This window comes from Pongo pygmaeus, chromosome 18, assembly GCF_028885625.2.
Source record: "Pongo pygmaeus isolate AG05252 chromosome 18, NHGRI_mPonPyg2-v2.0_pri, whole genome shotgun sequence".
NCBI classification, from domain to species: domain Eukaryota; kingdom Metazoa; phylum Chordata; class Mammalia; order Primates; family Hominidae; genus Pongo; species Pongo pygmaeus.
In genome coordinates, this window is record NC_072391.2 from 33,014,361 (window position 1) to 33,029,752 (window position 15,392).

Below are 15,392 nucleotides of genomic sequence, written 5' to 3' on the forward strand. Positions count from 1 at the left end.
GCACCAGGTATGCCTGTACTTGAGTTGTCCTTGTTGATGACTACAAATGAGGACAGCTCTGGCTGAAGGGCGCTCCCATTTCCATGGGCTGAAGGAGGGACATTTTGCAAAGTGTGTTTTCAGGAAGACACAGAGTTTTACCTCCTACACTTGTTTGATCTGTATTAATGTTTGCTTATTTATTTATTTAATTTTTTTTTTGAGACAGGGTCTCACTCTGTCACCTGGGCTGGAGTGCAGTGGCATTATTGAGGCTTATTGCAGTTTCAGACTCCTGAGCTCAAACAATCCTCCTGCCTCAGACTCCGGAGTAGCTAGGACTACAGGCATGTGCCACCACGCTTGGCTAATTTTTTAAATGTATTTTTTTGTAGAGACGGGGTCTCCCTATGTTGCCCAGGCTGGAGTGCAGTGGTATGATCATAGCTCACTGCAGCCTGGACCTCGGGCTCAAGTAACTCTCACACCTCAGCCTCTTGAGTAGCAGGGGCTACAGGCACGCACCACCATGCCCAGCTAATTAAAAATATTTTTTTGTAGAGACAGGGTCTCTCTATGTTGCCCAGGCTGGTTTCAAACTCCCAGGCTCAAGCAATCCTCCTGCCTTGGCCTCCCAAAGTGCTGGCATTACAGGCGTGAGCCACTGTGCCTGGCCCGTATTAATGTTTAGAACACGAATTCCAGGAGGCAGGCTAAGTCTATTCAGCTTGTTCATATGCTTGGGCCAACCCAAGAAACAAGTGGGTGACAAATGGCACCTTTTGGATAGTGGTATTGACTTTGAGGGTTTGGGCCAGGAAGCTGGGGAGGAAGGGTAGGCAGGCTGTGGGCAGTCCTGGGAGGAAGACCAGGCAGGGCTATGTGCTCACTGAGCCTCCGCCCTCTTCCTTTGAATTTCTGATAGACTTCTGCCTCCTACTTCTCCTTTTCTGCCCTTCCTTGCTTTGGTGGCTTCCTTGGGGTTCCTCAGTGGTGCCTGCAACCCCCGGTTCACCTCCTTCCAGGTTCTGGCTCCTTCCAGCCATGGCTCTCAGAGGCCTTCTGTTAACAGGTGCATGGGGGTGGGGCAGGGGACTCTGGTTGGGGAGGAGGGGAACTTTTGGGTCTGTCATAAATAGAGGGCCCAGAATATGTAGGAGTCAGTCTGGGGAGAGGCAAAGGGGATTTGGGGAAGGAGAAAGGGTTCAAGAAGAAGCAGGGAGAACAGCTAGACCCAGACAGGCTGGCCAGGGAAGCCTGGTTGAATGACCACATTCATGGACTGTGCAAGGCTGCTTGCCAGTCCCCTTGCTTCACATATGAGGAGACGGAGGCCCAGGGAGGAGAAGTGACATGGCCCAGGGTGCACAGCAGGTGTGAGACCCCCTTCCTGAGTGCTTCCTCCTGGATCACCTCTCACCATCTCCACTTTGCCTCCGGTTCTATTTTCAAAGGTCCCAGGTGCAAATGTTTGTTGAATGACTGATGAATGAAAATGGTTTGAGTTTGTTTCCTTTTATGCTTCTTTGTTGTGGAAAATGAAATTCTCCTCAAAAGGGAAGGAAATATTTGAGAGCTGCATAGGAAGGAAATTATCTAATTAAGAATGTATAGAAACTTCATTGTTGGGCAAATCATTGTGGTGACACCGGGGGAAGAAGCCATTTGGGTGCTCAGAAGGGAGGCTGGAATTCAGAGCAGGACTGGATGTGCCCCACAACGGTGGTTCTTAGGTCAGGAGTCAGCAAACAGTGGCCTGGGGGCCCGATATGGCCCACCACCTGTTTTTGCACAACTTGCCAGCCAGAGATTGAAGATGAACACTGATAATCAATTTGATGATAGGGAGCACCACCCCCAAAGAATTCTATTTGTCTCATTTGTAAACCTGTATTACAAACAAATTGTACTCAATCATTATGTTTGGAATTTCCCTAATGACAAATTTGTAGAAAAGTATTTTCTGTCTTGTTATATAAGTACTTGTGCAACATATTCTATCAGTCTCTTGGTCTGCAAAACCTAAAATTTACTATCTGGCTGTTTATAGAAAAAGTGTGCTAATCCCTGCCCCAGGCTATCAGAGCTGGACCTGGGAGGCAGACATCTGGATGCTGGGTTAGTTAGGCTGACCGAATGGATGGGAAAGGGAATGGAGCAGGAAGACATGCTGCTATCTTTTTTTTTTTTTTTTTTTGATACAGGGTCTTGCTCTGTTGCCCAGGCTGCAGTGCAGTGGCATGATCATGGTTCACTGCAGCCTTGACCTCCTGGGTTCAAGCAATCCTCCCACCTCAGCCTCCTGAGTAGCTGGGACTACAGACATGTACCACTACACCCGGCTAATTTTTTATTTTTTGTAGAGATGGGGTCTCACTGTGTTGCCTAGGCTGGTCTTAAACTCCTGAGCCCAGGTGATCCTCCCATGTCAGCTTCTTAAATTATTGGGATAACAGGCCTGAGCCACCACGCCCAGCCATTGCTTTCTTTTAAATTATTATTAGTTTTTGTTTTTTTTGTGTGTGTTTAATTTTGAGATAGGATCTCTCTCTGTTGCTCAGGCTGGAGTGCAGTGGCACAATCAGGGCTCACTGCAGCCTCAACTTCCTGGGCTCAAGTAATCCTCCTGCCTCAGCCTTCCAAAGTGCTAGGACTACAGCCCCTAGCTGGCATGCTACTTTCCTCTGCTTGACCCTTCCCCCATTCTCCCTTTAGCCTTGACCTTATGTCATGGATTCAACTTGGACACTGAAAACGCAATGACCTTCCAAGAGAACGCAAGGGGCTTCGGGCAGAGCGTGGTCCAGCTTCAGGGATCCAGGTGAGACCCTCAGATGGAGCCCCCTTTCTCAGTGCTTTCTCTCCAAGACTTACATACCTGAAAAATATCAGCGATTTCATTGAGTGATTTTTTCAATAGATAAATCAATTCAAAATATACAACAAATTCATCTTTTGAATTTACAGTGTTCTAAATTCAAAAGATGCAAAAGGATGTAAGAGTAAAAATCTCTTCCTTACTCCCTTCCCCTAGTTCCCTTCCCAGGAGGGACCTGACGAATGGTTTCTTGTGTGTTCCTTCGGGGAGACTCTGTGTGTACATAACACATACACGTTCCCTCCCTCAGCCAACACACCATGTGTAGCACACATTGTACTGAAATTAAGGCCTGCCTGCAGGCTGCCGCCTATTTTTGTGAGTAAATTTTATTGAAAACAACCCCGTCCACTTGTCACTTACTGTTTATTGCCTCTCCATCCCTCCCTCCCTCCCTCCCTTCCTCCCTCCCTCGCTTCCTTCCTCTCTCTCTCATTCCCTGCTTCCCTCTTTCCCTCCTTCTCTCCTTTCCTTCCCTCCCTCCCTCCCTTCCTTCCTTCCTTCCTTTCTTCCTTCTTCCTTCCTTCCTTCCATTTCTTTATTCCTTTCCTTTCTGACACGGTCTTGTTCTGTCATTCAGCCTGGAGTGCACGAGTGCAATCATAGCTCACTGTAGACTCAAACTCCTGGGCTCAAGCAATCCTCCCACCTTAGCCTCCTGAGTAGCTGGGACTACAGACATGTGCCACCACACCTGGCTAATTTTTTGATTTTTTTGTGTAGACGAGGTCTCACTCTGTTGCCCAATCTGGTCTCAAACTCCTGGCCTCAAGTCATCCTCTTGCTTGGGCCTCCCAACTTGCTGGGATGATAGGCGTAAACCACTGTGCCTGGCTATGGCCACTTTTGAGCTGTAATGGCAGAATTCAGGAGCTGTGATAGAGGTTGTATGGACCATGAAGCCTAAAACATTTACCTTTACAGAAACAGTATTTGTGGAGGTGATAGTACCTTTCCAGAAGAAGGGGGCTGGTCTCTGCTCTTTGCTTTATCTCCCATAATACAGCCCAGTGATTTGAGTCCATTAATCCCATGTTATGCTTGCATTGCATGCCAGAATTGGGAGATACTATAATTTATTTATTTATTTATTTATTTATTTATTATTTTTATTTTTTTTAGAGACTCGCTCTGTCGCCCAGGCTGGAGTGCAGTGGCATGATCTTGGCTCACTGCAACTTCCGCCTCCTGGGTTCAAGCAATTCTCCTGCCTCAGCCTCCTGAGTAGCTTGGATTGCAGGTGCCTGCCACCACGCCTGGCTAATTTTTGTATTTTTGTAGAGACAGGGTTTCACCATGTTGGCCAGGTTGGTCTCGAACTCCTGAGCTCAGGTGATCCACCTGCCTCGGCCTCCCAAAGTGCTGGGATTACAGGCTTGAGCCACCACGCCTGGCTTGTAATCTCCTTTTACGTTACATTAGATCTCTTGTTAATGAACATTTAGATTGTTCCCAAACTTTTGCTCTATGAACAATGCTGTCATTTTGCACATGTGCAAGCCTATTTGGAAGTAAAGGCTAGGACTGGGATTGTGGTATCCAGGGGTACATGAGCACGTGCAATTTTAATAGATTTTTCCAGATCACCCTCTACAGTGGTGGCAGCAATTTACACTCACACCAGAAATTCATGAAAATACCTACTTCCTCATACTCCCTCACTCATTTGCCAACTCAGTGTGCTATCAAGCTTACTGATCTCTGCAAATCGAGTAGGTGAGAAGTGGTATCTTAATTTAGCTTTAAATTGCTTCTTTTTTTTTTTTTTTATGAGAGAGGCACTTTGTGAACATGTTTTTCTTATCTGTTGGCCACTTTTCTTTCTTTTTTTTTTTTTTACTAGTTTGTATAAGCTTTGAGTACACTGAGGAAAGTAGTCTGGGGTATGAGTTGTGAATCTCTCTCCCTTGTGTATTATTTTTCTTTTCAGTATGCTTATGGTAGTTTATCACATATAGAAATTTATTTATTTATTTATTTATTTATATATATATATATATATATTTATTTATTTATTGAGACGGAGTCTCGCTCTGTCGCCCAGGCTGGAGTGCAGTGGAGTGATCTTGGCTCACTGCAACCTCTGCCTCCTGGGTTCAAGCGATTCTCCTGCCTCAGCCTCCCGAGTAGCTGGGACTACAGGTGTGTGCCACCACGCCTGGCTAATTTTTTTGTATTTTTAGTAGAGATGGGGTTTCACCATGTTAGCCAGGATGGTCTCGATCTCCTGACCTCGTGATCCACTTGCCTCAGCCTCCCAAAGTGCAGGGATTACAGGTGTGAGCCACTGAGCCTGGCCCAGAAATTTATTGAAAATGACTGTGTGGAGGCCGGGTACAGGGACTCACGCCTGTAATCCCAGCATTTCGGGAGGCTGAGCTGGGCTGGTAGCTTGAAGCCAGGAGTTCGAGACTACCCTGGCCAACATAAGGAAACCTCATCTCTACTAAAAATACACAAATTAGCCAAGCATGGTGGCACACACCTGTAATCCCAGCTACTCAGGAGGTTGAGGCAGGAGGAATGCTTGAACCGGGGAGGCAGAGGTTGCAGCAGTGAGCCGAGATCGCACCACTGTACTCCAGCCTGGGTGATGGAGTGAGAATCTGTCTCAAAGAAAGAAAATAAATAAAAATAAAAATAAATAAAATGACTGTGGGCCGGGTCCAGTGGCTCATGCCTGTAATTCTAGCACTTTGGGAGACTGAGGTGGAAGGATTGCTTGAGCCCAGGAAGCAGAGGTTGCAGTGAGCTATGATTATGCCACTGGACTCCATCTTGGGCAACAGGGTGAGACCCTGTCTCAAAAAAAAAAAAAAAAGGTTGGCCTGGGACTACAGGTGTGTACCACCACACCTGGCTAATTTTTAAAAACATTTTTTGGGGGTAGGGGGTAGGGATAGCATTAGGAGATATACCTAATGCTAAATGACGAGTTGATGGGTGCAGCACACCAGCATGGCACATGTATACATATGTAACTAACCTGCACATGGTGCACATGCACCCTAAAACTTAAAGTATAATAATAAAAAAAAAATTAAAAAAAAAACCAAAAAACATTTTTTGTAGAGATGGGGTCTGGCTATGTTGCCCAGGCTAGTTTCAAACTCCTGGCCTCAAATGATGCTCCTGCCTCAACCTTCCAAGGTGCTGTGATTAAAGGCATGAGCCATGGTGCCCAGCTTGAATTGACCTATTTTTATTTTTAAAATTTATTCATTTATTTTTTTGGACAAAGTCTTGCCCTATCTCCCAGGCTGGAGTGCAGTGGTGCTATCTCGGCTCACTGCAACCTCTGCCTCCCGGGTTCAAGCAATTCTCTTGCCTCAGCCTCCCGTTTAGCTGGGATTACAGGTACGCACTACCATGCCTGGCTAATTTTTTGTATTTTTAGTAGAGACGGGGTTTCACCATGTTGCCCAGGCCGATCTTGAACTCCTGAGCTCAGGCAATCTGCCCCCTTGGCCTCCCAAAGTGCTAGGATTATAAGCATGAGTCACTGTGCCTGGTCCTATTTTTAAATGACTTCTGGTTTTTGTGTCATTCTTAGGAAGACCTTTTCTCATTCTGAGTCTTAACATTTTCCCATTTTTTTCTTTGCTAATTCTTCCTCCTAGTCATACAAATTTAGGAATCCAGGTATGGGCCCCCACCTTCCTCTGGGTGGCAGAACTTCCTCTGTGGTCTCCTTCTCTCCCCACATGTCGGAGTTTTCTCTATTCCCACTTCTCCCCACAGGGTGGTGGTTGGAGCCCCCCAGGAGATAGTGGCTGCCAACCAAAGGGGCAGCCTCTACCAGTGCGACTACAGCACAGGCTCATGCGAGCCCATTCGCCTGCAGGGTGAGTCACTGCCCCGCCGGGCCAGGACTGGGATTCCCACTGTGAACACATAGAGACTTGCCAGGCACTCCTGTGTCCTGGGAATCTGTGGTGGGGACACAGGTGTCTGCCTCCCTACCCTCTCCTCTGCCTGCAGTCTCTACCCCAGACATCCCCAGGCAATCCCTCTGTGTTCCTTTCTTTCCCAAGATTTAGGATCCCCCTTCACCGTCAGACCTCCTTGTCTCCCGCATGGAGGTGACCCCTGCCCAGCTCTTCCACAGCCTTCTCTGTCCCCCGCCGAGGGTGACCATGCCCATATCTGTCCCCGCAGTCCCCGTGGAGGCCGTGAACATGTCTCTGGGCCTGTCCCTGGCAGCCACCACCAGCCCCCCCCAGCTGCTGGTGAGTGGGGCTGGATCAGAGGAGCATCCTAATGGGGGTGTTTGGGGGCCCACACATGGTGGGGCTGGGGGTCTTGTGGAGGGTGGAGGTGCTGGGGTACAAGGACAGGAAGCAGGGGCAGCCCCTTCCACTGGCTCCTGCCCCCTAGGCCTGTGGCCCCACCGTGCACCAGACTTGCAGTGAGAACACGTATGTGAAAGGGCTCTGCTTCCTGTTTGGATCCAACCTGCGGCAGCAGCCCCAGAAGCTCCCAGAGGCCCTCCGAGGTGGGTTGCCTTTGGCAGAGGGAACAGACGGGCAGCAAAAGGCCAGGGGAGGGGGCAGGACTGAGGTGACATCTGCTCAAGGTCTGGGCTCTGGGTGCAGAAGGGTGGGGGAACTGGGTCCCATTAGAGAGAGAAGCTAGGGAGGTGCTAGGGTCTCGTACTTTAGGAAAGCTCCTTGGCTAGGCACAGTGGCTCACACCTGCAATACCAACACTTTGGGAGCCCAGGGGTTTATCAGCCCGGGCAACGTAGTGAGACCCTGTCTCTAAAAAAAAAAAAAAAAAAAAAAAAAAATTAGCTGAGTGTGGTGATGACCACCTGTAGTCTTAGCTATTTGGAGGCCAAGGTGGGAAGATTGCTTGAGGCCATGAGTTCAAGACAAGCCTGGGCAACATAGGGAGACCCCCCCGTCTCTCCAAAAAAAAAAAAAAAAAAAAAAAAAAAATTAGCCAGGTGTGGTGGCACACACCTGTAGTCCCAGCTTCTCAGGAGGATCACTTGAGCATGGGAAGTTGAAGCTGCAGCAAGCTATGATTGCATCACTGTACTCCAACCTGGGTGACAGAGCAAGATCCTGTCTTTAAAAAATAAGTCCAGGTCACACTGCAGAGGAGGGGATGGTGCAAGGTGTCATTGGCAGGAAGTGGGAATCTTGAGGACCATCTTGGGGGGCTGCCTTCCACAACCCTGTTCCCCAAACCTCCATTGATTGAGATTCTGAGTGACTGTATGGATTTTTTTTTTTTTTTTTTTTTTTTTTGAGGCAGAGTCTCGCTCTGTCACACAGGCTGGAGTGCAGTGGCACAATCTCGGCTTACTGCAACCTCTGCCTCCCGGGTTCAAGTGATTCTCCTGCCCCATCTTCCCAAGTAGCTGGGATTACAGGTGCCCGCCACCACGCCCGGCTAATTTTTGTATTTTTAGCAGAGACGGGGTTTCACCATGTTGGCCAGGCTGGTCTCAAACTGCCGAGCTCTGGTGATCTGCCCACCTCGGCCTCCCAAAGTGCTGGGAATGAGGCAGGGAATGAGTGTGGGCATGAGCCCCCATGCCTGGCCAGAATGCATGGATCCTTCAAGCTGCTTTTTCCCACTGCTTTGTTCAATGGCTCTGCTATCTTTTTGCTTGTCTTCATGTTGATTCTGCCACCACAGGCGAATGTTTCTCCCTTGCGTTTTTTTTCTTTCTCAAGCCCTGTTCCTCTATAGTTCACCCTCCACAGACAATCCTCCTTCCTCCACAGAGAAAACAAAAGCTTCAGGCATGGACTCCCTCCACTTTCCCCTTCTCTTATTTTATCTTAATAAGCGGTTTTCCAGTCTTCACTGGAATTTGTTAGACAAATTCTAAAAGAGCTGTAACACCGCACTTTCTCCTTTTTCTCAAATTTCCATAATGACAGCACTCCTGGCAGTGACTCACTGGTTTTAGAGGAAGACCTGTTTCTCCTCTGTCCCATGACTAAAATCTTCCATCTGGGCTTTTGAGAATCTCTCATGTACCAATTAAAGTGATCACCTATCTTTTTTTTTTTTTTGAGACAGGGTCTCACTCTGTCACCTAAGCTGGAGTTCAGTGGCACAATCTCGGCTCACTGCAGCCTCTGCCTCCTGTGCTCAAGAAATTCTTGTGCCTCAGTCTCCAGAGTAGCTGGGATCACAGGTGTGCATATACTGATTTTTGTATTTTTTGTAGAGATGGGGTTTCACCTTTTTGCCCAGGCTGGTCTCGAATTCCTGGGCTCAAGAGATCTTTCCACCTCAGCCTCCCACAGTGCTGGGATCACAGGTGTGAGCCACTGCGCCTGGCCCAGCATCTCTTGAATCACTCGTTTTCTCTCTAGGACATTTAACTTCTCCCTTCCTCTGGCTGTAAACACTCTCATTCTGTCTGTATCTGAAAAGCGATCAACCACCACAATCGATAGCCATGAAAACAATCTTCTCTCTTCCAGTCTCCTCCTCATCTCCTGCCATCTCTCCTCACCCTCACCACCCAAGCTTCCTGAGTGCATTCTCCACCTAGGGGCACTGGGTTCCGGGTTCTCTTTTCACCCACGTGTTCTTCTTTCCTGAAAGCACCCAGTTCTGTGGCTTCAGCTAACACTTCTACCTCTCCCTCTTTAGACCTCACTCTCAGGGTTCAAGACTACTTCTTTAAAAAAGTTTTCATTTATTAAAAAATATATAATACATACACTTGGTTCAAAATTCGAAAGGGTGCGGTAGCTCACACCTGTAATTCCAGCACTTTGGGAGGTCAAGGCAGGAGGATTGTTTGAGGCCAGGAGTTTGGGACCAGCCTAGACAACATAATGACACCCCATCTCTACAAAAAACACAATTAGCCAGGCATGGTGGCACGTGCTTGTGGTCTTAGCTATTCAGGAGGCCTCCCAAAGTGCTGGGGTTACAGGCATGAGCCACTGTGCCCTGCCAGTCTTTCTAAAATACAAAACAAATCACCTCACTTCCTTTTCTAAGAACCTTCCGTGGCTCCCCATTGCCTACAGATAAAGTCGAGCTCCTTATTGGAGTAGAGAGGCCCTTGCCCACTGTTCTTTGCTTAATGCCACTGCTGTGTCTCCATTGCTATCACATACGTTTGTCCCTGTAGTGCTGTTTCCATCAAACGGCATCCTGGATTCTGCCAGAATCCTTTTGAGGCCCTTGTCCCATGTATCAGTAGGAGTCTCAACTGGGACCAAAAGCACATTCCAGTAATGTAACTGCCCAAGGGGTTCACCTTGCCTGCTGCCTAGACAGGGCTGATTCATCAAGACAGCAGAATTGCAATAGAGAAAGAGTAATTCACACAGAGCCGGCTGTGCAGGGGACCAGAGTTTTATTATCACTCGAATCAGTGTCCCCGAGCATTTGAGGAGTAGAGTTTTTAAGGATAACTTTGTAGGTCGCGGGGGAAGCCAGTGAGCTGGGAGTGCTGATTGGTCAGGGATGAAATCATCGGGAGTTGGAGCTGTCTTCTTGTGTTCAATCGGTTCCTGGGTGGGGGCCGCAAGATCGGATGAACCAGTTTATTGATCTGGGCAGTGCCAGCTAATCCATCAAGTGCAAGGTCTGCAAAATAACTCCAGCGCTGATTTTAGGAGCAGTTTAGGGAGGGTCAGAATCTTGTAGCCTCCAGCTGCATGACTCCTAAATCATAATTTCTCATTTTGTGGCTAATGTTAGTCCTACGAAGGCAATCTAGTCCCCAGGCAAGAAGGAGGTCTGCTTTGGGAAAGGGCTGTTACTCTTTGTTTAAACTATAAACTATAAACTAAGTTTCTCCCAAAGTTAGTTCAGCCTACGCCCAGGAATGAACACAGACAGCTTGGAGGTTAGAAGCAAGATGGAGTCAGTTAAGTTAGATCTCTTTCACTGTCTCAGTCATAATTTTGCAAAGGCGGTTTCAGTAAGATTTATTTACAAAGAGGGGGGTTTATTTATAAAGGGAGTAATTATAAAGCTGTGACAGGCCTAAGGGAGCCATCAGGGACTTTCCAAGCCCTGGGCAAGCAGGTCTGTTGCCACTCCTGGGTTTATGGGTTGAGGAGAGGGAGAGCTCACCAGGGTCTGGAGAGAGTCATGTGGAGCTGGCCTCCTTCTGAGGAACAGTTGGTCTTTTGTGAAGGACATAGCTGTCCCCAAGCAACCTCAATGAGAGAACACCAGGACCTCACTGCCCTCCTCCCTCCAGTCTTCTGTTGAGCCCCCTCATCCACCAAATCCAGTGGGAATCCAGAGGGCAACAGAGTCCTGGTGATGGGGTCCCTGCAGGTTGACCTCCCAGGCCACAGAGCTGAGTGGCGATGGGTAGAAAGTGGATTTGGGGATGGGGCAGAAGGCAGAGGAGCACATTCCACAGCACTTTATATGTGTGCGCCATTCCCTTTTCTAGGATCTACACCTTTTGTATATCTGGCAAATCCTTCCTTCCTCCTTTCCTTTCCTTCCCTTTCCTTTCCTTTCCTTTCCTTTCCTTTCCTTTCCTTTCCTTTCCTTTCCTTTCCTTTCCTTTCCTTTCCCTTCCTTTCCCTTCCTTTCCCTTCCTTTCCCTTCCTTTCCCTTCCTTTCCTTTCCTTTCCTTTCCTTTCCTTTCCTTTCCTCTTTCCTTTCCTTTCCTCTTTCCTTTCCTTTCCTTTCCTTTCCTTTCCTTTCCTTTCCTTTCCTTTCCTTTCCTTTTCTTCCTTTCTTCCTTTTCTTCGAAGTCTTGCTCTGTGACCCAGGCTGTAGTGCAGTGGTGCGATCTCAGCTACTTTTTGTATTTTTAATAGAGATGGGGTTTCACCATGTCGGCCAGGCTGGTCTCAAACTCCTGATTTCAAGTGATCCACCTACCTCAGCCTCCCAAAGTGCTGGGATTACAGGTGTGAGCCACCTCGCCCAGCTGGGCAAATTATTTCCTGTTCTTCAAGATCCAGTCAAACATCACCATGTTCCCTGATTCCCTTGGGCAGAATTAACGAAAATTTTCCATACCACTTTGTCCTCATTTATTTACTTATTTATTTATTTTTTAGAGACAGGGTCTTTCTCTGTGGCCCAGGCTGGAGTGCAATGGCGTGATCATAGCTCACTGAAGCCTCAACCTTTTGGGCTGAAGTGATCCCCCACCCTAAGCCTCCTGAGGAGCTGGGACTACAGGCATGTGCCACCGTGCCTGGCTAATTTTTAACGTGTATATATATTACATATATATATATGTAATATATATACACATATATATGTTAAAAATTATATATTATATATAATTTTTATATATATTTAACATATTTTTTTTATAGAGACGGGGTCCTATATTCTCATTGTTCAGCAGAGGGCTGACATGCAAAAAAACCCAAAACACCAAGTGTCGAATTACTTGATTCATACTCTTTTTCCCCTTCCCCAGGGTGTCCTCAAGTGGATAGTGACATCGCCTTCTTGATTGATGGCTCTGGTAGCATCAACCCAAATGACTTTCGGCAGATGAAGGAGTTTGTCTCAACTGTGATGGAGCAATTAAAAAAGTCCAAAACCTTGGTGAGGGCCCATGGGTAGGTTAGGGAAGAGCCCACACGGGGCTGGAAGATACATGGCAACCGGGCCACCACATTCTCCTCCCAGTTCAACTGCAGACATTGCCAAATTGGCAATTGATTATGGTTTGCCTTCCTGAGTCCCTTTTCTGCTCTGTTGGAGGCAGCCTCGGCATTCTTTCAGCCTTTTATAAAGCGGGCAGCTCTAATTGTTAAGGTTGGCATGGGAGATGAAGCCCATGTGTCATTGCTGGCTGAGTTCTATTTTCATTTTTATTTCTTATATTTTTGAGACAGAATCTCACTCTTTCACTCAGGCTGGAGTGCAGTGGCATGATCTCGGCTCACTGCAACCTCCGCCTCCCGGGTTCAAGCAATTCTCTTGCCTCAGCCTCCCGAGTAGCGGGGATTACAGGCACATGCCACCATGCCCGGCTAGTTTTTGTATTTTTAGTAGAGACGGGGTTTCACCATTTTGGCCAGGCTAGTCTCGAACTCCTGACCTCAGGTGATCCACCCACCTCGGCTTCCCAAAGTGCTGGGATTACAGGTGTGAGCCACTCCTCCCGGCCGCTGGCCGTGTTCTAGTATTGAGGAGAGATGGGAGTTGCTGGCAGCTCTCTGTCCTGGTGAGGCAGGGGATTAGGGGCAGCACAGAGGAGGAATTTGGAGACTGGAGTGTTTAAGATCTTTGTGGCGCTTGCTGGGAGATGTCTGAGGGGTGGGGGCACCTTCTCCAGCATCACACCAGCTGCCCCCTCCGCAGTTCTCTTTGATGCAGTACTCTGAAGAATTTCGGATTCACTTTACCTTCAAAGAGTTCCAGAAAAACCCTAACCCGAGATCACTGGTGAAGCCAATAGTGCAGCTGTTGGGGCGGACACACACGGCCACAGGCATCCGCAAAGTGGTGTAAGCTTCCCCTTTTCACTTAGGATGGAGGGAGGAGGAGACACTTAGCTGGGCTTTGATGGATGAAGGGAACCGTTCAGACAGGGGTGGTAGAGGATGCTTCCCCACCGGCAGAGGTGGGGAGGCTGTGTGTGGTGTGTTCGTCAAAGGACAAGTCGTGAGTGAAAGGTGGGAGTGGAGTGGGGAAGTGAGGGAAAGGTGTCTGGAGGGAAGCTACAAAGATCAGCTCAGGCCAGGGGACCAAAGGCAGCTTTACAGCCCGTGGTGAGATATCGCCATGTCTCATTTTGGGAAGTTCACTCTGATTTTGAGGTGTGTGTAGAGGCAAGGATGGGGTTGGAACAGAAGTACAAGAAGCACTGGAGAGTCCTAGAGGGGCTGGGGAGCTGGTGCAGTGCTCTGGGAGAGGTTTCCTGAAGGCCAATTAAGTTTATATATATATATATGTATATATATATATATGTATTTATTTATTTTTTGAGACGGAGTCTCACTCTGTCACCCAGGCTGGAGTGCAGTGGCCTGATCTCGGCTCACTGCAACCTCCACCTCCCGGGTTCAAGCAATTCTCCTGCCTCAGCCTCCTGAGTAGCTAGGATTACATGCGCCGTCCACCACCATCAGCTGATTTTTGTATTTTTAGTAGAGACAGGGTTTCACCATGTTGACCTGGCTGGTCTTGAACTCCTGACCTCAGGTGATTCACCCGACTCAGCTTCCCATAGTGCTGGGATTACAGGTGTCAGCCATAAATATATATATTTTTAAAATTCAAAAGTAATAATACTCAGTTAAAAAACCCAAATTATGCGAAAGTATAAAAACAAAAACCGTGAAGGCTTCCTTTCCCTTCCCTGCTGCTTTTCCAGGTCTCGGGGCAGTTGTGTCTCAGTGCTAAGTCTCAGGGGAGATGGAGCCCCTCCGAGACCTCGCCTAGCTGTATCTGTGTCTGGGACTCTGCTGACATTTCCTTTCTGATGCTAATAGCATCTCTGGCTAGGTGCAGGGGCTCACACCAGCAATGTCAGCACTTTAGGAGGCCGAGGTGGGAGGATCACTTGAGGCCAGGAGTTCGAGACCAATTGACAACATAGTGAGACTCTATCTCTAAAGAGATAAAAAAATAAACCAAGTGTGGTGGTACATGCCTGTAGTCCCAGCTACTCAGGAGGCTGAGGCAGGAGAATCACTTGAGCCCAGGAGTTCAAGTCTGCAGTGAGCTATGATTGTGTCTCTGCACTCCAGCCTGGATAACAGAGTGAGTGTCTATTTCTTAAAAAAAAAAAAAAATAGCGTGTCATCTACTTGCATTTGACTTTGTCCCTCCTGTTTCCTGCACAGACGAGAGCTGTTTAACATCACCCACGGAGCCCGAAAGAATGCCTTTAAGATCCTAGTTGTCATCACAGATGGAGAAAAGTTTGGCGATCCCTTGGGATATGAGGATGTCATCCCTGAGGCAGACAGAGAGGGAGTCATTCGCTACGTCATTGGGGTATGGAATGCAGCTCTCAGGGTGATGCTTCTGTGTAGGGTTTCTATGTGGATCCATCCTCCCTTCAATTTGCAAATATTATTAAAATCAAAGTGACATGAGAGCTAATGCTAGCTCATATACACCGTATCAGCTATCTGTTGCCACATCAATGCTGTGTAATAAACTATCCCAAAATTCAGCAGCTTAAAATAATAAGTAAGCCCGTGGGTCAGCCGGCCAAGAGTTCTGGTCTCAATGGCCTTCCTCACTGTCATTAGCTGCAGGTTGGCAGGCTGCTCTGCTGATCTTGGCCAAGCTCTCTCTGTTTCTGAGGGTTGCCAGCTATGTCATCTGCTGGACCAGATGGCCTTGGGTGGAACCACTGGGGTGACTTGGCCCTTTGGCAACCTGGCTCTCATTCTCCAGGGCTAGCCTGGGTATGTCCTCATGGTGAAGGCAGGAGAGCAAGAGAACAGTGGAGATGTTGCAAGTGCTTTTTCATGCCTCTGCATCATGTTTGATAACATCAATGGATGTCATGAGCGGTGCAAGGTTAGCGATAACCAGGTCCATGCAGGTTTGTGTCTTTCCACAACAACTTTCGTTGATGCTATTTCAATCACAAATGCCA

General features: G+C 47.9%; 1 protein-coding gene and 1 pseudogene across 3 annotated transcripts in view; one reads left to right on the top strand and one right to left on the bottom strand.

The window, feature by feature from the left end:
• Positions 1–933: 933 nt before the first annotated feature.
• The window catches only part of ITGAM (integrin subunit alpha M), a 76,617-nt gene continuing 62,158 nt past the window's right edge, over positions 934–15,392 (top strand). For 2 of the 3 annotated variants that reach the window (XM_054454551.1, XM_054454552.1), the window contains exons 1-8: positions 934–1,051; positions 2,695–2,800; positions 6,599–6,702; positions 7,016–7,086; positions 7,235–7,352; positions 12,246–12,376; positions 13,139–13,284; positions 14,626–14,779. In XM_054454551.1, coding sequence (XP_054310526.1) covers positions 1,024–1,051; positions 2,695–2,800; positions 6,599–6,702; positions 7,016–7,086; positions 7,235–7,352; positions 12,246–12,376; positions 13,139–13,284; positions 14,626–14,779 — 858 coding nt within the window. In that variant the 5' untranslated portion in view covers positions 934–1,023. The remainder of the gene's footprint in view (positions 1,052–2,694; positions 2,801–6,598; positions 6,703–7,015; positions 7,087–7,234; positions 7,353–12,245; positions 12,377–13,138; positions 13,285–14,625; positions 14,780–15,392) is intronic. The other variant, XM_054454553.1, reaches the window with a different exon arrangement.
• Positions 8,661–8,718, bottom strand: LOC129016387 (U7 small nuclear RNA; annotated as a pseudogene).